This window comes from Sceloporus occidentalis, unplaced genomic scaffold (assembly GCF_023333645.1).
Source record: "Sceloporus occidentalis isolate IW3139 unplaced genomic scaffold, rSceOcc1.0.p SCAF_13, whole genome shotgun sequence".
NCBI classification, from domain to species: Eukaryota; Metazoa; Chordata; class Lepidosauria; order Squamata; family Phrynosomatidae; genus Sceloporus; species Sceloporus occidentalis.
Window position 1 is genome coordinate 5,886,483 of NW_028316993.1, and position 23,072 is coordinate 5,909,554.

The following is a 23,072-nucleotide window of genomic DNA, read 5'->3' on the forward strand; positions in this document are numbered from 1 at the left end:
CGTGTGATAATAGTTTGCGCAATTACTCATCCTTTTCGCTTTATTCACGGGACGCTTTAAACACGCTTTCATCTCTCTTTAATGTCGAAATGAGCCCCGGTGTGATAACCTCCTAAAACAGAAATAGGGGAATGTTATCATGTTATGTTATCTGAACTAGAAGAAATAAATAAGTTTGTGATAGGTCTGTTATGGATCCATGAGAAATAATATCCATATGATTTGTTATGGCTGTTTTACTTGCTACTTATTGGTGTATTTCTGTTTATAAACCCAAATAGAAATCTACGTAAAAATAGTTCTGCCGTGCAGTTATCTGACGCAGGAGCAGGTTAGATTGCATTCTTTCAGATGACTGCATCGGGCCTTGCACTTTTTAACCATTCGTCTCATCCACCGGACATTCTTTTCCCTGCAAGTCATTTCCTCCTTTTGTTGTTTCAACTTGTTGGGATGTTAGAGTTACTCCAGCTAAAATTTGTGCATTCAGCATTTGGTGAAGCTGTGACCTTTTGGGATGGATCACAGCTTCTGCCAAAATGGGACAGTTTATAGTCTCTGGTCATTTATAGTCTCTAGACCCTGGATTTTATTTGCTTTGCATCTTCTAAAATGGTTTTGCAAGATTGCTCCAGAATGACATGCCAGCGATTCAGAATTAATGCTAGATTTGCCAAGGAACAATGCAGAGCATTTACAAAGTAATAGATTAGATGGATGGATAGCTATATAGGTAAAAGACTAGATAGATAAGATAAGATAAGATAAGATAGGATAGGATAGGATAGATAGATTAAATAGACAGATGAGAGCCGAGAGAGAGAGAGAGAGAGAGAGAGAGAGAGAGAGAGAGAGAGAGAGAGGTGAACCTCCATCAAGGTTCTTGATGAAAACTTGATGAAGGATGAAAAGCCCCTTTTGACCTGAGTGCCTAATTCCCCCAATTTCTGGGTCTCCCTTGACCCCGTAACAGGGACACCACAAACACAGGCTTTGACAGTAGAAAATATTTTATTGACAAATCAGTCAGTAAACTCCAAAGATCCTCCTTCTGCACCGGCTCTTTTCTCCCCGGGAAGATGAGGAGGTCTTACTTTTGAAATATGGCTCCTCCTCACAAAAGCAGAGAAAGGGCGTTTGGCAAGAAAGCGGGTGCCTACCCTCCAACGGTTTCCGTTTTGGCAGGGACAGCCCTAAGGACTCCTCTGCCGTCCCACTTTTTCAGTCGCTTTGGAAAGCCCCAGTTCCTCTCTCCTCCTCCCGCCTTCCCTTTTCTTCAATTGCTGCAAATGGGACTCCAAGTGCAAAAGTAGTTTGCATTGACTCAGGAAAGGGGAGAATCTGGATTAAGCAAAAACAAACTGCTGCAGCCTCTCCAAATGAATAGCTTTTGCCACATGTGCTGTCGTTTTCATCCCTGAAATGCTGGAGGGCATGCGATTGGTAGGAAAAAGAGGAGAAAAGGGTCCCTGAGATGAAGCTCCTGAGATTTTTGGAAAGGAGGAGAAGGTGACAAGGAAGGGAATGATGGCTGCCCAAAACGGTGCCATGAAACAACATGGGCTTCTTTTCATCATGGAGCTTTGAAAGCTTGCAACAAGTATATTGTGCATTTCGGTTGGCCAGTAAAGGTATCACTGATGGATTTTCGTTTGCATTTTGAACCTATTCAGCAACCTCGTTTTTGTTCAAAGCCAAGACATAGGTCCAAAACACCTTCCAGAAACAATCCAGTTTTAAGACTCCTTTAACTGCCCTGGCTCAGTGCTAGGGAATCCTGGGAACTGTAGTTTATTGTGGCCCCAGAGCTCTCTGATGGAGAAGGCTCAATGTCGCATGAAACTACAGTCCCCAGGATTCCTTAGCATTGAGCCGCTAGGGCAGTTAAAGCGGTCTGAAACTGGATTATTTCTGCAGCGTTTTGGACCATAACAATACAGGCTGAGTCTCCCTTATCCGAAATGCTAGCGGTAACAATTTTGCGCATGGAACAAAGTTTGTGCGCATTAAACCATCCGAAAGCAAAGGGTCACTATCGTCTCAGCCACCCACAAGGACCATTTTGGATTTGGGGAATATTTCAGATTTTGGAATTTCAGAGATTCCAGAATCATTTTATACCTGTATTTTATACTTAATCTAATAAATATATTTTATGCTCTCTCAATTCAAGCAGCAAGGTGATTCCCAGATGAAGGTGAGCAAGTGTCCTGCACTGCCATTTTACTGCCATCAACTCTACAGTCTTGGCCCTGAACTGTAGGACTTCCTTAGCAAACCACATCCCATGTCTTAAAATAATAAAACCCAACCCTTGGGAAGAGTCCAAATGGAGATCCAATAGCTACAAACAACTGCCCCAAAATAATGGAAGGAGAAGGCATGGAGGTGACAACGAGTGTCAAAAACCAATGAATTCTACTGCAAGAACTCATCTCTTCTTTGTACCAATATGGAAGCCTCCTTAGATAGTTCTCTCCTTGAGGGTTGAACCTAGGAGAGTCCAAGGATGCTTCCACATTTCAGAATTAATGCAGCTTGACATCGCTTTAAATGGCCATGGCTTCATCCTATGCAATCTTGGGATCTGTAGTTTGCTGTGGCACCAGAGAGCAGGCAAAATATCTCCCCATACTACAAATCCCACAATTCCACAGCATGGAGCCATGTCCACTAAAACGGTGTCAGTCCCAATCTGCTAGGTAAGACCACTCCCCTTGCAAGCAGCAATTCCTCCCAGAGTTGGGAAAAAGTTACTTTTTTGGACTACAACTCCTCCAGACAGCATTCAGGGAACAGTAGTCCAAATAAATAAAGGTAGCCGTTCCAAGCCCTGCCTTTCCAACCACGTCACCCTCCTGACTAATAAATTCCAGCTCTTCACGCTTCCTGCCATGACTAGGAGCTGCTTGGAAATTTCTCAAATGTCAGTTCTTTGAAATGGACCCAACATTCCTGTTTGTCTGTTTTCAGAAAATCCCCGGCTTTCCCCAACTCTCTGCTCCCTCCAGAACCACTCCGCCTTGATTCAATTACACTTCCCTGAATTTTTATTATTTTGCAACCGCTGAGAAAGTTGGCAGCATTGTCGGGATGAGATTGGGGAGAGGAAGGGATTTAACACACCCGTCTCCTAAAATGAAAGGAACGTCTCCCGTTGAAAGTGCTGGTTATCTCAGGTTGCGGCACCATGTGCTAGCAAGTGTGCAATGCGACATCCCTGCCACTAGAGGGAGACAAAGCGCTGCGGCTGACTGCTGCCCATTAACCACAGCTGGAGCCACCATCACTGAACAACTCTGCAATCCCAGATGTTGCACTGTGGCTTTCAGAGGATCAAGCGAGCCATGAGCTTAGCAAGACCTGAAGTGTCATTTCAGGCTTTGTCAGGAGTTGCTACACACAGGCGCAAACGGTTAGGAAGTCCCTTGGAGGTGCAAGCATCTTGGATTCAAAATGGTTTCAAGCCAGGAATCTTAGCAGCAAAGTCCAAGAGCGTTGCGCACCCGGGCCGGCTCCATTGCCTTGTGAAGTACAGCGTTCCTGGGTCCATTGATTTTCTTCTTGTCAGCTGGTCCCAGGACCACTGTCCCTATGAGGAAGCCACTGCCTGTCATAGCTGCTGGTGGGTGGGTTCTCGGAGTCCAGAAGTGTCTGTGATTGCTCTGTCCCCACGCCCCTCGGATGAAGGTGGCCGGCTAGCGATGCTGGAGGCAGGGTGATGACCGACGGGTTCAAGCTGATGGGAAGCAGATGGAGAGGATGGGGAGAAAGGTTATGGCTGGAAGTCAGAAAAGAGTAGAGCGGGGCATGGAAGGCAGGGTCCACCATGCCCTCCGTGATGGGCAGGAAGTACTTGTGCATTCCCAGGAATCCCATTGGCTGCTCTGGAGTGGGTGGCGTTGGGCTCCTTTCCAGTTTCACGCCATGCAAGGGGCCAGGGGCTGGAGTCTCATTGGTCGATATAATGCTCTCTAGTTTCTGGTTGGCTGAGCTGAAGGACTGTCCCACCCACTGGGGCTTCGGGGTCCGGCTGGGGCTAGGGGCGGCGGGACACGTGTCTGGCAAAGAACGCGGCAGACCTAGAAAGGGAAGGAAACAAGCCAGTGAAGGAGATCCAGCCATCCAGTCAAGTTTTCATTGCTGTATTTTGGTGTGTCTTCATGTCATTTTTAACCTACAGTGACCTTATAGGTTTACTGGGACTTTACTGGGACTGAGAGTGTGTGACTTGCCCAAAGTCACCCAGTAGGTTTCCATGAAGAATCAAACCCTCGTCTCCAGAGTCATGGCTCAAAACACTACACCATGCTGGCTCGCAATCAATGTTTACAACCACTTGGTTAAAGGAAAGTAGATTAAATCCAAGTTGGGATATATGCGGCCAACAGGCCATATGTGGCCTCTAAGATGATCCACCTCAGTCCCTGAAGATCTGTATATCACTGAAACCTAAATGTATTTACATGTACATAGTTCCATATACACACACACACACACACACACACACACACACACACACACTTTAATGTTTGCAGAGCAGTGGTATGACTTCTCTTTGAGTGTCACCTGGTGTGGTCTGATTCCCTGTCCCTGACTTCTCTCACTATTCCTATCAATTGTAAGGGCAAAGGTTTAAAAATGCCTTCCATCAATTAACCAATGCCAGTCAATTAGCCACAGGAGCCCTCCTTACATAAGGACTATCCCTGAACCCCATTTTCTGCAACTGCACCATTGCCATGGCATTGGCATTTGCAAGGATCCATTGCCTTGTTCACTGCATCTTCTCTGCTATTAAAAAATCCAAATTTCATCTCGGGAAGTGAAGGGGCCAAAATGTGGACGCCTGTCTCTCAGTGGCTGGCAAGGGCTAACTCACCAGAGTGGGCCGGCTGGAGGCCAGGAGAGCTGGCCGTGCTGTTGGCCGGGGACGGTCCATCGTGGACGTTGTCGGGAGCCAGTCCAGAGCGGGAGGCTTTGCCTCTCAAGATGTCAATCACCTGGAGATGGAGGAAACAAGGAAGAGGTTTTCACGTCTTTGATCATTGGTTGATCTAGTTGCCCAAGAGCCCAGTTGGCTTGGAAGTCCTGGTCCACCTGGCATGCCTCACCGAAGTTAAATGGACATTGCAAAGAGGCCACGACCAGTTCACAGACCGGCTGCTAATTCCTAACCTTAAGGAAATGGTTCAACCAGTTTCACAAACAACGCGGCTGCAATTGCAAACCCTGGATTTCTCTCCCTGCGTCCTCAGAGCAAAGGGACAGCATTGCCTCATCTTTCTGGACATCCCTCTCCACATTCCTTTAAAAATCTTTTGCAGGCCTTTGGACAGGTTCCTTTTTCCCAGGCTTTCTCAGAATGGCTCCCTAGCCTGCATTTAATGCAGATTGCGAGCCTTGCAAGCCTCAAAGGAAACGTCTCCAAGCCTACGTTGAATCCTCTCACCCTTTTGTTCTTGGCCACCATCAAAGGGGTGTCGTTGTGGTAGTTTTTGAGGCTGCCATCTGCCCCATTGCGGACCAGAAGGCGCAGCATGTCCAAAAAGCCTCGTCCGCTGGCTGCGTGGAGCGCCGTGTTGCCGCCGTATGACTGCGCATTTACATTGGCTCCATGCTGCAAAGGAAAGAATTAATGTTTTTGTTATGTGCGGTCAGGCCAACTCTAACCTCTGGCGATGCTCTCCTAGGGCTTTCTTCGGAGGACGTTTTCAATCGCCTCTGAGGCTGGGAAAAAGGGTGACTTGACAAAGGTCAGCCAGGGGGCTTCCAAGGCAAGGCAAGGATTCGAACCCTGGTCCTCTGGAGTCCTAGTCCAACAAACCAGGGCATCATGCAGAATCCCCAAAAGGGTTTGTTCTGTAGAGGTTTGCCATTGCCTTCCTCTAAGACTGAGAGAGTGAGACCTGGCCAAGGTCTTACCAATGGGTTTCCATAGCTAAGCAGAGATTTGAACCCTCATCTTGCAAAGTCCTACTTCAACGCCCAAATCATTTTTCAAAGAAGGCTTGCTTTTGCCTTCCCTTGAGGTTGAGAGAGTGTGCTGCGTTCCCACTGCAGAAATAATCCAGAGCGCTGGTATCACAACAAACTACACTTCCCAGGATCCCTTAGCCTTGAGCCATGGCAGTTCAAGTGGTGTCAAACTGGATTATTGCTGCAGCGGAGATGCAGCCTGTGACTTGCCCGAGGTCACCCAGCGGGTTTCCAGGGCTGAGTGGGGCTTCGAACTCTGGTCTTCTGGAGTCCTAAGCCAACACAAAATGGCCAGAGAAGACTTGAGGGATATACAACAACCCACATCTCCTGCCAGCCAAGAACACAGGATAAGCACAGAGTTGGAAGGTGACTCCCCAGCGGTCATCTAGGCTACTGATTCCCAAACTTTGGTCCTCTAGCGGTTTTGGACTTCAACTTCCAGAGGCCCCAGACAGCTTGGGTGAAACAATCAGGAATTCTGGGACTTGAAGTCCAAAACATCCGGAGGATCAAAGTTTGGGAACCACTGATCTAGACTAATCCCACTGAGAGGTGGGCATCCGACTTCTGTTTAAAATCTTCCCATAAAGGAGAGTCCTTCATCCTCCAAGAAAATGCAGCTAGTTATGGCTAAGACTGAGAGAGTAAAAGAACACTCTCACCTTTAGTAGCAGCTCCACCATTTCCATATTATTGTTCTCCACCGCATGCAGGAGGGGAGAGCGCCCGCTCTTAATATCCTGGAAATGAGGAGGCAACAGGGGGATAGAGATTGGGTTATTCACAAAATCCCAATTTTCATGCAACAACCCCCCTCACACACACAGAGACACACACAGAGACACATGGTTTTTCTGTGAGAATGGAAGGAATATTTGAAAACATTAGAAATATTGTCAGCTTAACATGTTTTTCAACTATCAAGAAACCCTGATGGGAAGACTCCTGGACCGGCAAGAATATTCAAAATTTGGGACTAATTCCCTGCAAGATTTAACCTGTGGGTGATTTTCATAAAAACCCAGCCTTTTTAAACATTATTTTCAGAAATTTTGCTCAGAAACATCTATCTGGGCTGGCATTTCTCCCTTCCCGAAAGTGTTAGGATGCCTTTGGCACAATCCCAGAATCCCGCAGTGTTCTTCCTCTGTTTACCCCAAGTCTCCATGTTGCTCTTTCAGTTTCACTTAGAGAAGTTATGTTCCTCTTCCTCTGCATAGCATCAAAGTGCAGAGGACCCCAAAACATCCCAAATTTCAACTTTTATCCTCTTCTCCAAGACTTACCACAGCATCGACATCAGCCCCGTGTTCAAGCAGAGTAAGGACGACGTTGTGGTTGGAAGTCCCAACAGCCACATGGAGAGGAGTTAAACCTAGTCAGAGAGGAAAACGGAGACCGAATCTTAGTGGAGAGACTGGGAATGGACTTTGGGTTCTCAAAGGACAGGAATACACTTATGAATGTGTACCAATGAGCCCAAATTTAGTACCGGTCTCTGGCATACAGGGAACAAATAATAACTGTTGGTCTTCTCCATTGATGGCTGAAGAAGGGCTGGTATAATGACAACAATAAAAGCTGCCAACTATTTTGGAGATGTCTAAATGCCATAAAAGCACCAAATCCCTTCTCATCTCGGAAGCTAAGCAGGGTAAAGCCCGGTTCATATTTGGATGTGGGACCACCCAGGAATGCCAGGTGCTGCGGTCTATATTTCAGAAGAAGGCAATGTTATACCATCTTGGAATATTCTCTGAAAGTCTTTCTCTCTCTTTCACACACAGAAATGCATAAACAGGTTGAGTCTCACTTATCTAAAAATGTTTGGGACCAGAAGTGTTGGGATTTCAGATTTTTTTTGGATTTTAGATTTGTTTGCATCTACAGAATGAGAGATGTTGGAGATGGGACCCAACTCTAAACATGATATTCACTGATGTTTCGTATGCACCTTATACACACAGATTGGAGGCAATTTGATACACAATCTTTTAAAATAACTTTGTGCATGAAACAAAGTCTGTGCACGCTGAACCATCAGAAAGCAAAGGTGGACAATTTTGGATTTCAGTATATTTTGGAATCCTGGATAAGGGAGGCTCAATCTATACATCTTTGGTTCCCACATCACCCCACACTGATCCCCGGCCTTTCCATGCTCACCCTCGAAATTCCTGGCCTCCAAATCCAAGGGTGCAGGGCTCCCATCCAGCAATTCTTGCAAGCAGCGTAGGTTGCCATGTTCACACGCAAGATGGAGGGCAGTCTGTCCATGCCGATCTAGGATCATTGGCGAGGCGCCATGCGCCAGCAACAACTTCACCAAGGCTGGCTGGGCTGTGATGACCGCCAAATGCAAGGGAGTCTGGCAGATGAAGAACAACCAAAATCTCTGGGTGAGACATGAACACATTTCTGGCGTTTCCACATTACGAACCTTGGAACACATATGATTTTGGGCAAGACTTCTCTGCAAGGTCCAGTCATCATGGCCACCGTCTATGAGTTTGGATTTCTCCAAAATAGACGGCCATTCTTTGCTAAGATTCTTCCCAAAAGAAGCAACAAGTAATTTTAACCATTTTCTTCTGGCTCTGCAAAAGTCTTTGAAAACTATACACTTTCCAAAACCAGACACTGTTGATTTCTATGCAAAGCAACCACTCACAAATATAGTGCAGGATAAATCCATAATGTCAGCATTTTCTGCACCTGGCCTATCCAACCTAATAATATTACCCCATATAATGATAGTGAATATGGCCAGGTTTGAGTATTGGACTAGGACTCCTGAAGACCAAGTCTCAAATCCCCATTTGGCCATGGAAATCCAATGGGGGATTTTGGGTAAGTCACACACTCTCAGCCTCAGAGGAAGGCAATGATGGCAAACTTCCCCTGGGTGTTTTCCCCAAAGAAACCCCCAGCAGATTGGCAACCATAAGTCAGGGTTGAATATTCAATAACATTTTAGACGCAAAAGAGATAGGCAAGTAAGAAAACAAGCCTGACGTCATTGCGTTCATCTTTCCCCTTCCCTTTGCAACCATCACTAAAAACTTTAAGCTGATTTTTAAAAGAAGGTTCAAAATATCAATATTTGAATGTATTCTTTCCATTGCTAACTGGAAAGCAATGGGCCAACCTATTGCGATGCTTTTTGGAAGAGGATTGGGATTTGCAAAACATCTTGCCCTGCGCAAAGGGTGCTGGATTTACAGAGAAATCCGCAGTGTTGTTGTGGCTCATTTCTGAGCAACTGCAGGCAAAGGCCATTGGTAGCGAAAGTCAAATGAAAACACACGCAGCCCAAAACACAGCCAGAGAGAGGCATCTGCCGTGACTTCCCCGCTAGCCAGGAACTATGTGCAGAAAAAGAAACTCACACGTCTGTGGGGCTCAGCCAGTCTCTTACGTACCCAGTTAACCAGAGGAAACCCGGCCGGTTCCCACAAAGCAAGCCGCAACCCCAGCACCTGCCAGCGCTGACGCAAGGAGACACTTCTCAGAAAGGGACCGGGTTCGTTCCCCGGGAGGGTTTATGAGAAACACTGATAAAGAAATGACAATGGGTCAGGCCCAGGTTGCAACTGGGGAGAACACATACTTGGGGCGCCGAGGAGGCCAACATAGTTGCATCCTTTTGTGCGCCAGGCTGAACCACGCAAGACACACACTAGGCGTAATTGGCTTTAAGCATAGTACCATCCGATTCCACAGTGCTACATAGCTATATAGTGAATCCCAGTATAGCCACATGGATACTCACTGGGTGAGCTTAGGCAAGTCACACTCTCTCAGCCTCAGAGGATGGCAATGGCAAACCCTCTCTGAAGACACTTGCTAAGAAAACTCCATGATAGGGTCGCCATAAGTCGAAAATGACTTGAAGGCAAATAACATGCATATAGTTTTTTGAGACTGGCATAGATGTTAGAGCACTGGACCACGACTCCAGAGACCAGGGTTTGAATCCCTGCTCAGCCATGGAAACCCATTGGGGTGACCTTGGTCAAGTCACATCTTCTCAGCCTCATGGGAAGTCAATGGCAAACCTTCTCTGAACAAATCATGCCAGGGAAACCCTATGATAGGTCCACCTTAGGCTTGCCCTAAGATGGAAACGACTCAATGACACACAACAACAACAACAACAACAACAACAACAACAACAACAACCGATGAACGCCCAGCCGGGGAGAATAAAGTGATGGATGGATGGATGAACTGGTGCAATCATCTTTATTTTTCTCCCAACCCCGGTGTTGCAACATGTGTCCATGCAGACACAGACAGGTGGGGACAGAAATGCATTCCAACAAAAACGAAAGCCCCAGTGAAGGAACCAAGCTGAGCAACCCAGCCCCAGTCCCCTTTTGTCGTCCTGGCTGCTGTGAGTCAGGCCGCCCGGCCGCCAACCAAGGCTGCTCTCCTTGAGCAATGCGTTTGAGGAAGTTGCCCCTTGGCTTGCCACCAGCTGCGAGAGGGAAAGTCCCTGGGACCAGAGAGGGCAGGGCACAGCAGCTGCCAGGAATCAAGGCACTGCTTCTCCCTTTGCTTGCTCTCTCCTGCCGGCTGTGAGACCTGTTACTGTTGGCAAGGGCTTTTGCTGATCCTAACAGATCCAGTCAGAATCACTGACTCACAGATCTGGAAGAGACCCCAAGGGCCATGCAGCCCAAGCCCCTTCTGCCATGCAGGAACTCTCAATCAAAGCACCCCTGACAGATGGTCATCCAGCCTCTGTTTAAAGACCTCCAAAGAAAGAGACTCCACTACACTCCAAGGGAGTGTCTTCCACTTTCAAACAGCCCTTACTGTCAGGAAGATCTTCCTAATGTTGAGCTGGAATCTCTTTTCCTGCAGCTTGCATCCATTGTTCCATTGCATCCTATTCTCTGGAGCAGCAGAAAACAAGCTTGCTCCCTCCTCAACATGACATCCATTTCAAATACTTAAACAAGGCTATCATATCACCTTTGAACTGTCTCTTCTCCAGGCTAAATATCCCCAGCTCCCTTAGTCTTGTCCTCATAGGGCTTCATGGTTTCCAGACCCTTCACCATTTTGGTGGCCCTTCTCTGGACACATGGCTCCAGCTTCTCTGCTCTTTTTAAAAGTGTAATTACAGTGGTCCCTCCACATTCGCTGGGGTTCGGAGTGAAGGACGCCCATTAATGTGGAAAAACCACAAATAAAAAACAACACAATTCTTTTTACCTGAGAGGACACCTCTCTAGGAATCTCCAGGTCCTCCAGAGCAACTCTATGGTCAACATTTGCCAGATGTTGATAACAGAATCAAGCTGGAGGACCTACAAATGCCTACAGAAGTGTTTTCTCTAGGAACATCCAGGTCCTCCAGCACAACTCCATGGTAAACTTGTGGTAGAGATGCCTAGAGAGGGTATAGTAATTGAAACTACAAATAATCAAATCCACAAAAGTCAGATCCACAAATGTGGAGGGGCAACTTTAAAACAAACCTTTATTGTTAAATGTACACACCATCACAAAAAAGAAAAGAAAAGGCCTGTCCAATTACTATGGAGTATTTGGCATAGTGGTTTGAGCATTGGACCACAACTTTGGAGACCAGGGTTCGAATCCCAGCTCGGCCATGAAACCTACTACATAACCTTGGTCAAGTCACATTCTCTCAGCCTCAGGGGATGGCAATGGCAAAACCACTCTCCAGCAACTTGCCTAGAAAACCCCTTGATAGAGTCACCTTAGGGTTGCTGTAAGTCGGAAACAACTTGACGGCACACAACTCACACACAACACAACGTTCTATTTCATTCTGAGAATCTCACAGACCATACTAGTTGGGAGGGTTCAGCAAGCAAAAAGGGTCCCAAAAGTAATTTCTCCAAGCATTGTTTGCAACCTACTGGCCTTGGAGTAACAAATCTCAACCCCACTCCAAGACTACTTTCTTCTTGTTGTGTGCCTTCAAGATAACTCCAACTTATGGCAACCCACTCCTAAGGTTTCCTTGGTAAGATTTCTCCAGGGAGGGCTTGCCATTGCCTTCCTCTGAGGCTGAGAGAGTGGGACTTGCCCCAGTGGAGTTTCCAAGACTGAGTCGAGATTTGAACTTGGGTCTTGCAGAGTCCTAGTCCAGCACTGAAACCACTGTATATTACTTCTTCTTTTTCATAAGGTCCCTTCCCCTCTCCCAATCTCTCTTTCTTTTCCTCTTTGCTCCTTCTCACCTGGAGCCACACCTGGGCACAAAAACAGCCCCTTTCCAGTTACGAAAAGAAGAAGAGGAAGAAAGGCAAGGAGGGGGTTTTCTGGATGCTTTCTGCAGACACTCTGCACCTGAGGAACCCATGGCTCTATCACACACACAGCAAAAAAGGGGGTAGTTGGGAGCCAGGTAGCACTTCCCAATAGAAAGCCAATATACCTCCATGGAGGATGCCTGGGCAACCTGAACGGAGGACCTTTTGGAATTCCTCCTGGACAGAACCGAAAATGTAGGACATTACAAGCTTGGATAGCTTTAAGATGGATCTCTTCCGACAAGCCTTTCTGGAATAGGTTCAGCCACCCATTGAACTGACTATTGTGCAGTTTATCCCATTGATTATTTCGTACCCCATCCTTCCAATTTTAGTTGACTTAAGTGATTTTTTACTATGAATTTTTCATGTATTTGTGATTTAATTGTTATTTTAAGAAGGGGGGAGGGTAGAATCTGGGATTATTGTATATTGTTATTTTATTTGTATCAGACTGTTTTACTGTAAGCCGCCTCGGTCCTAATCGGAGTAGGCGGGATATAAATAAAGTTATTATAGGTTTTTGTGGGTTTTTCAGTCAATGTGGCCATGTTCTAGAAGAGTTTATTCCTGATGGCCACATAGCTCGAAAAACCCACAAAAAACTATGGATGCCAGCCATGAAAGCCTTTGACTTCACAATAAAGTTATTATTATTATTATTAGGACAAGTCCTGGAAAAGATTCCCCAGATCCTTGGCCATAATACAGTCCACCTTTGGCTTACATGGGGGATCCGTTCCGGACTCCCCCGCGTAAGCTAAATACTGCACATGCTCAAGCCCCATTGTAGTGAATGGGGCTCGTACAAGCGGCAATGCGGCAGTGCGGTGGCCCGCCCACCCGAATGGGACACTCTGCCCCTTGTGCCCCGCATGCTCCCACACGGCTTTCAGCATGATGTGGGCACACTGTAGCTAAATAGAAACTCCTTGTTGGAAGGTGGTATACTTTCACAGACCACTAGGAGAAACAGACTACTGACCAAAGCTATAAGGAAGGCCTTGTTGGTGAGATACCAAAAAGCATCTGCTTGGAATGTGGAGGTGGTCTTTCAAGGGCTGCAGGTGAACCGAAAGACCCTGATCTCATGCCCAAGTCCTGGCTCAGCCTCATCCATCCCAGTCTGTACAGCTTACCTGCCGCAGGTTGTTGAAGGTGTCCACGTCCCGATGTCCCTGGTGAAAGAGCACCACCAAACGCTGGACCGCCATGAGGTTCCCTTGAACCACGGCGATGTGGAGAGGCCTGGAAGAAAACAAAGGATGTTGCAAGCCATTGCAATAACCACGTTCACCTGCAAACACCATCGCCAACACAAGGGCTGATGCATCCAGAGCTTGGAGTCTTTGTTGCTGCAACTTTCAGGTTTATTATTATTATTATTATTGATATATAAATATTCTAACAACGTCAGGGTGACCAGAGATGCTCATTTCCCACAACGTTCCTACATTTCAGCCTTCTGTCCAGGAGGAGTTCCAAAATGTCCTCCATTTTGAGCAAGGGCTAAGAAGCATGAATTTATATTTATAGTTAGGGTTTTTTTAGCTTTCATTTTGGATGTCCAAAATATTTTAGGGTACCTTGTCCTCTTTTGTGATCATGATATCTGCTCACCCTGAACCATTCTCTAACATCTCATACTGGGTTTTGGCAATTTCTGGCACCGGCTGCAACATTTTTTCCCCATGCTCTAATATTTTTTAATTCCAAGATATACCAGAACAATATCTTCCCTTCTGTTCTCCTCATCTATCTATCTATCTATCTATCTATCTATCTATCTATCTCACACAGATGAGGAGAACAGGGGGAATATATATGCATAGTACTAAGAATGCATCAGTGAAGCAGCCATTTTGTGCTTATGATTCTAATTATTTTTAAAACCCCAGATTCCAGAGAGTGAAGAAAGCTAACAGGGAGAGAAGCAACTCAATGGAAATGTGATGCTGGAGAACAGTTTGGAAGATACCATGCATTGCTAAAAAAAAAAAGACAAATGGATCTTAGAGGAAAATCAGTGCTGAGCTGCACTAGAAACGAAGCTGAGTAGACTCAATTTGGCACGCTTTGGAGCTATCATGGGAGAAGGTGGCTCACTGGAACAGACAATAATGCTGGGAAAATGTAGGAAGGAAAGAGACGTGGGGCTTGTAAACAATATACCTGCCTGCAAACCTGTCCATATTTCTTTCACCTGTCTGAACTTTACACCTGTCTACATGTCTGCAAGCTCACCACCTACTGTCTACAATGTCTGCAAACACCACCCATCTCCCTTTCAAACCTTAATCTCTCCACCTGTCTGCAGGCTTATCCATCTCCCCATATTTCTCTGCAAACACCATCCATCTCCCCTCCAACTGTCCACAACTTACATCTCTCTACCTGTCTGCAAACCCACCCATTTCTCCTCTACCTGTCTGCAGACCCATACCCCCACCTGTCTGCAAACCCACTCATCTCCCTGCACCAGTTTGCAAACCTCCCCCAGCTCTCCCCTCCTGTCTTCCACCTCTTCTACCTGCCTGCATCCCACCTTATCCTCTCCTGTCAGCAAACCCCACCCATCCCTCTGCAAACACCCCCCCCCAACATCCCCCTCCCCCGGGTCAAAGGGTGCTCCCTATAGCTCTGTCTGACTTCACAGAAAGGTCCCATCCCATCTCCCCGTTTACAATAAAACGAAACTGGCTTGTTGTCTCAGGGCCAAACCCACAGCGAAAAGGGAAGGGCTCTTTGCAAGGAGGGGGGCTGAAGCTTCTCGTAAGAACCACCGGTTCTACCATGACTCTGGCTTCCTGTCTCAGCCTTTCCGCCCTCCACCAATGCGCCAACTTCCTTCCAGGAGCATGAGATGGGGGGGGGGGTCCCCAGAGAGAAAGAGATAATAGATTTTGGTGGGTTTTTTGGGCTATGTGGCCATGTCCTAGAAGTGTTTGTTCCTGACGTTTCACCAGCATCTGTGACTTTGGCATCTTCAGAGAACACTGCCATGGAAGGGAGTGGGTGCCAGCCACAGATGCCAGCAAAATGTCAGGAATAAATTCTTCTAGGACATGGCCATATAGCCCAAAAAACCCACAGCAGACAATGGATGCCGGCTATGAAAGCCTTCAACTTCACACGCACAATGGTTGCCAATCCCTGGCAACACACCCTTCCCTCCTTGATTCCTGGGAAATCCCTGCCCAGGTGGCAGATGAACCTGGCAGATGGCTGGGTTGCACCACTTCCCTTTGCCCTCTTCCAGTAATGGAAGCAGAGCTGCCAAGAATGATACCGGCGGAGGAGGGTGGGGCGGGAGACGTCAGCAGACAGGGAGGGCCTCTGTGTGTGTTGTGTGCGCGCGTTGCGTGTGTGCATTCGAGGGGAGGGCAGTTTGGTTCCAGTGCGGATAGGGGATTCCCCTACACTTGGCCTGGGTTACCAGGAACCCTTCCCAAAGACAACAGGGCAGGAAGCTGAAAGCAGTTTTGCAAATCTAAAATCTCCTGCTCCAACCCTCCTGGAAAGGAAGCCAGGAGGCCGAATGGGTGCAAATGTGTGTATCCGAACTGCAGAATTAAAGCAGTTTGGCACCACTTGAACTGGCACCACTCCATTCTACAGAATGCTGTCTCTGGTGCCTCGCCAAACCACAAACTCCAACCCTACAGAAAGGACCATGTTGAAATCTCCTGCTCAGCTCTTGGAAGAAGTTGTTGTTTGGTTGTGTGCCTTCAAGTTTCCGGCTTATGGCGGCCCTAAGGCACTTCTCTTATCATGGGGTTTTCTTGGAAACATTTGTTCAGAGGAGGTTTTGCCATCGCCTTCCCCTGAGGCTGAGAGCGTGTGACTTGGCTAATGGGTTTAGTGGCCAAGCGGAGGATATCAAGTTTGGCAAGCTAGCCTTGGAAACAGCGCAACTCTTTCCCTGTGTTGCCAAGCAGAAGTTGCTGGATTGCAAATCCCATCAGCAAATCCCCAACCAGTATCGCCAATGGCCAGGAATGATGGCAGCTGCAGTCCAACAAGACCAGGGTTTAGAGAAACCTGGAAATCAAGGCTCAAGTCCTTCCTGAGCCATGAAACTCTATTCTCAGGCTGGCCTACCTTATAGGGTTGTTGAGATACGCCTTTGAACTCATTGGAGGAGAGTTCAGATATTAATGCAGGTGAATTGGGAAGAAGGTCTGGGTAATATCAAAGGAGGAATGGGGAGAGTGAATGCCCTGGCCAAATGCAGAGTTTGGAAAAGCTGCTTTTGGGGGACCATAGCTCCCAGATTCCTCTGCCACACTGGATGAGGGATGATGGGAGTTGTGGTTAAAAAGTGTGTTGGGGGGTATGTTTCCAAATTCTATTCTGCAAATGGAAAACCAAGAAGGCCTGCTGCATTTAGCTTTTTTCCATTATTGAGCCCTGGAGACCTGGTTTACTGAGACTTCTAACCCCAAAAGCCCCTGCGATGAGTTGCTGGAACTACTCATGAGTAAGTGGTTTGCATCTTGTGACTGAAAACCGATAATTCCCCAACTATGAGAGACCAAGATAAAGCAGAAGTTGTTGTTCGTAAAAGCCAAAGACTTTGGGTGAAGAGCAGGGGATGCAATTAGTCGCTAAAGTTTAATCTGCAATGCAAAGTTAATGTAGTTCAAAATCACTTTATACTGCCATGGCACAATGCTATGAAATGCTGGGATTTGTAGTTTATTGTGGCACCAAACGTTTCTGACAAAAAAAGTTAAATAGCTCACTACAAATCCTAGGATCCCATAGCACTGAGTTGTGGCAGTTAAAGTGGTGTCAAAATGTGCTAATTCTGCAGTGCAGATAAGACCAAAGTTGCCTCTTGAAGGAAGTAGAGAGTCATTTTAGCAACTTCCTTCCCACTCCCAGAAACGCGCTCCAAACTGCAAGGTTTTCCAAGTCTATTCACAATTTCCATAGGAGTTTATCACACGAAGGAGGTCTACACCAGAAACATTGCATCATTGCACATAATGATTTCACACAACGTCGCACAATACCTGCCATTAAAGTGGTCACAAAGAAGCATCAATACGCATCTTTTTACTTTGGGGATTTCAGTGACAACGCATTTCCGATCTTGCTTTATTTGCGCCATTGCATGTGATCATCATTCGTGCAATTACTCGCTGTTTTCTTGGCTTTATTGGCGGGATGCTTTAAATGCGCTTTAATCTCTCTTTAATGCCGAAATTAGCCCCAGTGCAATAAACTCATAAGATTCCTAAGAAAACGCTATTCTTTTGACCTAACAGAACACCTCTCTAGGAATCTCCTGGTCCTCCAGTGCAACTCTATGGTCAACCTCTGCCACAGGTTGATCATAGGATCATGCTGGAGGACCTACAAATGCTTAGAGGAGTGCTTTCTCTAGGAACTTCTAGGTCCTCCAACACAAAACTCTATGGTCAATTTCCAGCAGAAATGCGCTGGAGGACTTAGGCCTCATTCCTGATACCTTTTAAACTGGATCACAATTCCCACTTAAATTGGTTTGCTGAAGGGATTCAGTGAGGGGCGCCATGCACCAGACCCATTCAACCCGTGTCTTTTTGATGCCGATTTTTTTCTGAGCCTTTTCCACCAAATCAATTCAATGCAAGTGTGAACCACAATCGAATTGGAATTGGTTCAAATTTGCCCTTTGGTCGTCTGGAACCGAATCATTTTGAATCGATTCATTCGTGAATGCAAACCTCAAGTGGGTTATTTTGATGCCAGAAAATGCGATCGGGGCAAGTGTAGCGTCAACCGCGACCCAATGTCCATTGGATGCATTGATTTGGATTGCATACCGATTTATCTGTAAGTGGGAACGGGGCCTTAGAGATTCCTAGGGAGACCATATTCATCAAAACCATAGTCAGATCTGCAAATGTCAAAGCTGCAAATATGGAGGGCCAACCGTATTTTGGATTTTGGACTTACGGATAAGGGAGATCCAATGTGTACGGCACTTTTATTCCATGGCTGTGTCCCACAGAATCCTGGGATTTGCAGTTTTACGAAGAGGTGTTTAAAATTCTCAGCCAGAGAAGTCCAGTCCAGTGCATCCTATAGTTTGTGCAAACTACACATCCCAGGATTTCATGGGATGGAGCCCTGGTTGTGTGAAATGCTAGCAATCTTTAAAGGGAGAAGAGCCCTCTCCAGTTTTGGAGTTGGCAACCCTAAGGACCTAGCTAGCCCCCCCCCCTCCATCCGTTCCGGGTCTTACGTGTCTCCGTCTTCGTCTTGCTTGGTGGCGGTGGCAATGTCCAGGGCCAGCTGGGCTTCTACGGAGCACAGCAAGGAGTAAGGCACTGGGACACCCAGCAAAGGGTGGGAAGGGGTCACCGGGTGCAAAATGGGAGCCAGCTCTGGGTTCAAGAAGGATCTGGTGAAACCTGCCAGACGAGGAAAAAGGGAGAGACTGTTAACCTCTAGTCTAGAGAGACCCCCAGCCACTTTTTAACCAAGCTATAGCCCTGGGATGGGCCACTGCAGTGACTTCAGGGGCTATTACTATTCTTATTGTTGTTATTGATGAATTATTATTGATTTCTTTTGTCCTCCCTCTCTCTCAGCATGGGACACACAGTAGATTTGTCACTGCCTGCCTCCAAGTCATCGGGTATTCTTATACTGTACACACACACACACTTCTTTGGAGATCTTTAAGCAGAGGCTGGATGGCCGTCTGCCAGGCATGCTTTGACTGGGATTTCCTGCATGGCAGAAGAAAGGGCTTGGACTGGGTGGCCCTTGGGGTCTCTTCCAACTCTAGGATTCTATGATCCACATACATACATACATACATACAGGTGATCCAGTTGGACTGCAGCACCTATCATCCCCACCCTCAATGTCTCGGGGCTGCTGGGATCTGCAGTCCATCCTTTTGGTCAAGCCTTCCTGCTTCCCAGAGGAAGGAAAGAGGTGCCTGGCAAGGGGAGGGGGGGCAAAGGGGCAGTGGGATGAGAGAGTGGTGGGACTGCATCTCCTATCATCCCTCCCCATTCGCTAGGCTGGCAAAGGGACTGCTGGGGTTGGCAGTTCGACTGTGCCTTTCTCCTGAGGGGCCCAATCCCCATAGATAGATAGACAGATAGATAGATAGATAGATAGAGGGTGGAGCTGGACTGCAGCTCCTCTCATCCCCACCCGACTGGCTGGGGGGCTTCTGGGAGTTGCAGTCCAGCATCTGGGGCAAAGCTGAGCGAGGGCAGGGCCACCACAGCTACAGACAGAGAGAGCTCTTGTACCTGCATCTCCTCCCATCCCAGCCCCTGCCATCCCTGGCTGCTCACCCGGGGGCCCCGGCGGGGGCGAGTGGGCCTTGGCCCGGAGGAGCAGCTCCCAGCCTCCGCTTGCTGCTCCGAGTCCGGGGGCCCTCTGCTGCCGGAGCCCTCCTGGCTGCGGGGCGGGGGCGGCCTTGGGCCCCTGGTCCGAAGGGCCCCCCTCCTCCTCCTCCTCCTCCTCGGCCTCCGAAGAGGCGTAGCAGCGGCGCCTCTTCCGCAGCGGCAGCGGGGGCCTCTCGGGGCCGGGCTCCTTGGCCTCCCAGCGGGGGCGCCCCCTCCGAAGGTCCACCGGAGACTCCCCGGCCATCGCCCGGAAGGCAGGCAGGCAGGCAGGCAGGCTCCGGGGATGGAAGAGGGGCCCTCGGGGGGCAGGCAGGCTCAGCCCAGGGGCCCCATCATCCCCGGCGCCCCCCTCCTCCGCCTCCTCCTCCTCCTTGTCTCCCCAACTCCTTGGAAGGCAGGCAGGGCCGATGGGTCTTGCAGTCCTGGAGAAGGGAGCCTTCCTCAGTGGGGGAGAAGGCCGGGGCTCCCGGGGGGCATCCTTTGGAACGAGCCCCAGAGTCCCTTCTGCTGCCTCGGATGGAGTCCCTCCGCGGAGCCCAGCCCTCCTCCTCCTCCTCTTCTCCTCCTCCAGCTGCTTTCCCCTTCTTCCTTTCTTTGGCCAGAAAACCCAAGCGCTCGAGAGCTGCGATCTCTCTCTCTCTCTCTCTCTCTCTCTCTTTTCCAAGGGAGGAGCGCTGGGGGGAGGTCTCTTCTTGAGGGGAGGGAGGGAGGGCCCCCTCCTTCGCCTCGCCTTGCCTTGGCCCAGGAAGGAAGGAAGGAAGGAAAGGAGGAGAGGAGGGAGGGAAGGAAGGAAGGAAGGAGGCGCCCAAGGGCCGGGGCTTCCCCGCCGGCGCAGCTGAAGCCCAGGGACTTTCTCAGCCGCTGCTTACCGGCCTCCCCTCCCCTCCCTCCCCTCCCTCCCCCCCAAGGGCACTTCCGCCTCCGGTCCTCCTCCCCCCCAAAAGAAAGAACCGGGGAGGCTCCCGAGGAAGAGGAGGAGGAGGAGGAGGAGGAGGAGGAGGAGGAAGGGCAGCCCGCCCGGGACTCTGCCTCGCTGCTCGTCCCTTTGGCTCTCGCCCTGGAAGGAGGACTGCTGGCTTGAAGACTTCTTTCCCTTGCTGGATCGCAGCTCCCATCAGCCTTCAAGCTGCTGGGGCTTGCAGCCCGACCACACCTTGCCACAGACTCCGACTCCGTCTAGAGTGGAGTATATTTGGGACCCTACCACTGCTTCCATCTGGACTGCAGTGCCCATCCTCCTCCACCAGGCCAGCCTGGCATGGAGGGGGGGCTGCTGGGGCTTGCAATCTGGCCACACACTCAGGACCCAAGCCATAATCACAGGGTTGGGCTATTTGCAGCTCCATCTGGATTGCAGCGCCCATCATCCTTCAGCCTAGGCTAGCCTGGCACAGGGGCGGGGCTGCTGGGGCACACACAGACACACAGGACCCAAGCCATAATCGAAAGGGTGGGCTATTTGCAGTGCCATCTGGATTGCAGCTCCCATCATCCTTCAGCCTAGGCTAGCCTGGCACAGGGGCAGGGCTTCTGGAGCACACAGCCATAATCGAAAGGGTGGGCTATTTGCAGTGCCATCTGGATTGCAGCACCCATCCTCCTCCAGCATAGGCTAGGCTGGCTGTCTGGCCTTGCAGTCCGATCACACCCTTCCAGTGAGGACCCGATCTATATATACAGACTGCAACCCCCATCATCCCTCTCCATAGGATAGACAGGCAAAGGGACTGCTGGGTCTTGCAGTCTAGCCACGGGTCACCAGTCGGGAACCAATCCATAATTTAGGCAAGCTTTACCAGCTGGGCTTCTGCCTGGCAGGGGAGTTGCGTAGGAGCAGCAGAGCACAAGGAAAGGGGGACGTTGGCAACCAGGGTGGGCCAGTGACGTGGAGGAAGCGTGGGATTCCCCAGAAGTGGCCCAAAGGGCAAGCCAGGTCATTGGGAGAGGAGCCAGGGCGCCCTCTGCTGGGAGGAAAGGGCAGCGCTGGGGATGCCCAGGGGCTCAAGGCAGGAGGGGGCAAAGGAGGCCCAGGCAGCCCCAGGAGCCACCACTATTGCCCTGTAGATGTGACTGTAAGCTGAGCCCATGGTGCGCCATGTGCAGCAGCCAGCCCTCCGGATCCGCGGGTTCAAGCAGCCATGGCTTGAAAATAAAGGAGAAAAAGATACACATTGCAAAAGGCCGTTTTGCTCTCCATTCTCTTCAATGGGATTTGCACATCCATGGATTTTGGGGCCTGGAACCAAACCCAGCAGATACCAAGGGTCCACTTTCTGAGTCGACGGCAGGTTTTTGAGGCCCAAATTAAGGATTCTGATGCGACCCACGGATGAGTCAAGGGCTAAACTTAAGAGGCACGGATGTAAAAGGTGAAGGAAAGGGGAAATGTTGATATGTATTTGTTTATTAGAGTCCTTATACCCCACCCTTCAACCCTAAAGACTATCAGAGAGGCTGACAATTATTATTTTTAATTAGATATTTTAATTAAAATGTTGCCCAAATATGCTTTTCCTACCTGATGTATTTATAAAGGAGGGAGGAGAGGGCAATGTCGTATTTTTAACATAGTCTGTATTAACTCATTACTGTTTTTTAACTTTTAAAATAGTTTCCCTGCTTGGGAACTATACACACACACATTGAATCGAATCTTCTATCAATGTATTTTAAAATACACACACACACACACACACACATATATATATAGAATCCTAGAGTTGGAAGAGACCCCAAGAAGGGCCCTGATCCAGTCCAACCCCTTTATTCTGCCATGCAGGAACTCTCGATCAAAGCATCACCATTGACAGATGGCCATCCAGCCTCTGTTTAAAGACCTCCATATAGTTCCCAAGCCGGGCTGCCGCTTGTATCACTGATGACACTCAGATGATTGACACGCGTTTTGAAGCGGCGCAAACTAGCAGGGATGACCATCGTGCCAAAAAAGAAGGGATTACAAGGGAAGAATGAAAAGATCCGCTTTCATAGCAGGAACGACGGGCCTTTTGGAATTGATTTACCAACGCAGACCGATTTAAATGTAAGTGGGAATGAGCCCTTTATTTATTCTTTCCCCCACATGGCTGTATCTCTCGCCCTTGAACTCCTGGCCTGTGTGGTTTCAGCCCCGGAGTTCCCATGGAGATGTCGTGTTGTGGGTTGTTGTGATTCAGCTCCTTGCACTTTGGCACCGTCGGTGAGTCAGGAGCTGGGATCTCTGTCGCACGATGGTCCTGGAGGAGGAAGTGCGGGTGTGTGAGCCACTGGTCTGTTAACCAGAGAGACCGACGGACCCATCGCAGGAACCAGGAACCAAATCCAAAACTCCCCGTCTCATCTGGGATGCCCCTGGTAAAGTCCTTCAAACCACTACTGGCCCCTCTTTGCAAGGAGCCGGATATGAAACAGGGTGCATCTATACTGTAGAAACAAT

General features: G+C 48.6%; 1 protein-coding gene across 1 annotated transcript; it reads right to left on the minus strand.

Annotated features, from left to right (window-relative positions):
• Nucleotides 1–992: 992 nt before the first annotated feature.
• LOC149304704 (uncharacterized) lies at nt 993–20,264 on the minus strand. The gene is made up of 9 exons (XM_089478831.1): nt 19,583–20,264; nt 18,511–18,679; nt 13,415–13,523; nt 8,149–8,350; nt 7,269–7,357; nt 6,645–6,722; nt 5,453–5,620; nt 4,883–5,003; nt 993–4,082 (listed from the first exon to the last, which is right to left on the minus strand). The coding sequence occupies exons 1-9, from the start codon at nt 19,878–19,880 to the stop codon at nt 3,568–3,570; spliced, it is 1,749 nt and encodes a 582-aa protein (XP_089334957.1). The 5' UTR covers nt 19,881–20,264; the 3' UTR covers nt 993–3,567.
• Between the last annotated feature and the right edge of the window lie 2,808 nt (nt 20,265–23,072).

Coding starts and splice junctions, on each gene's coding strand:
- LOC149304704 (XM_089478831.1), bottom strand. CDS start 19,880: ATGGCCGGGGAGTCTCCGGTGGACCTTCGGAGGGGGCGCCCCCGCTGG. Junction 6,723..7,268: donor GGGCTGATGTCGATGCTGTG/GTAAGTCTTGGA, acceptor CCTCATTTCCAG/GATATTAAGAGCGGGCGCTC. Junction 4,083..4,882: donor CCTCCAGCCGGCCCACTCTG/GTGAGTTAGCCC, acceptor TTCCCTTTCTAG/GTCTGCCGCGTTCTTTGCCA.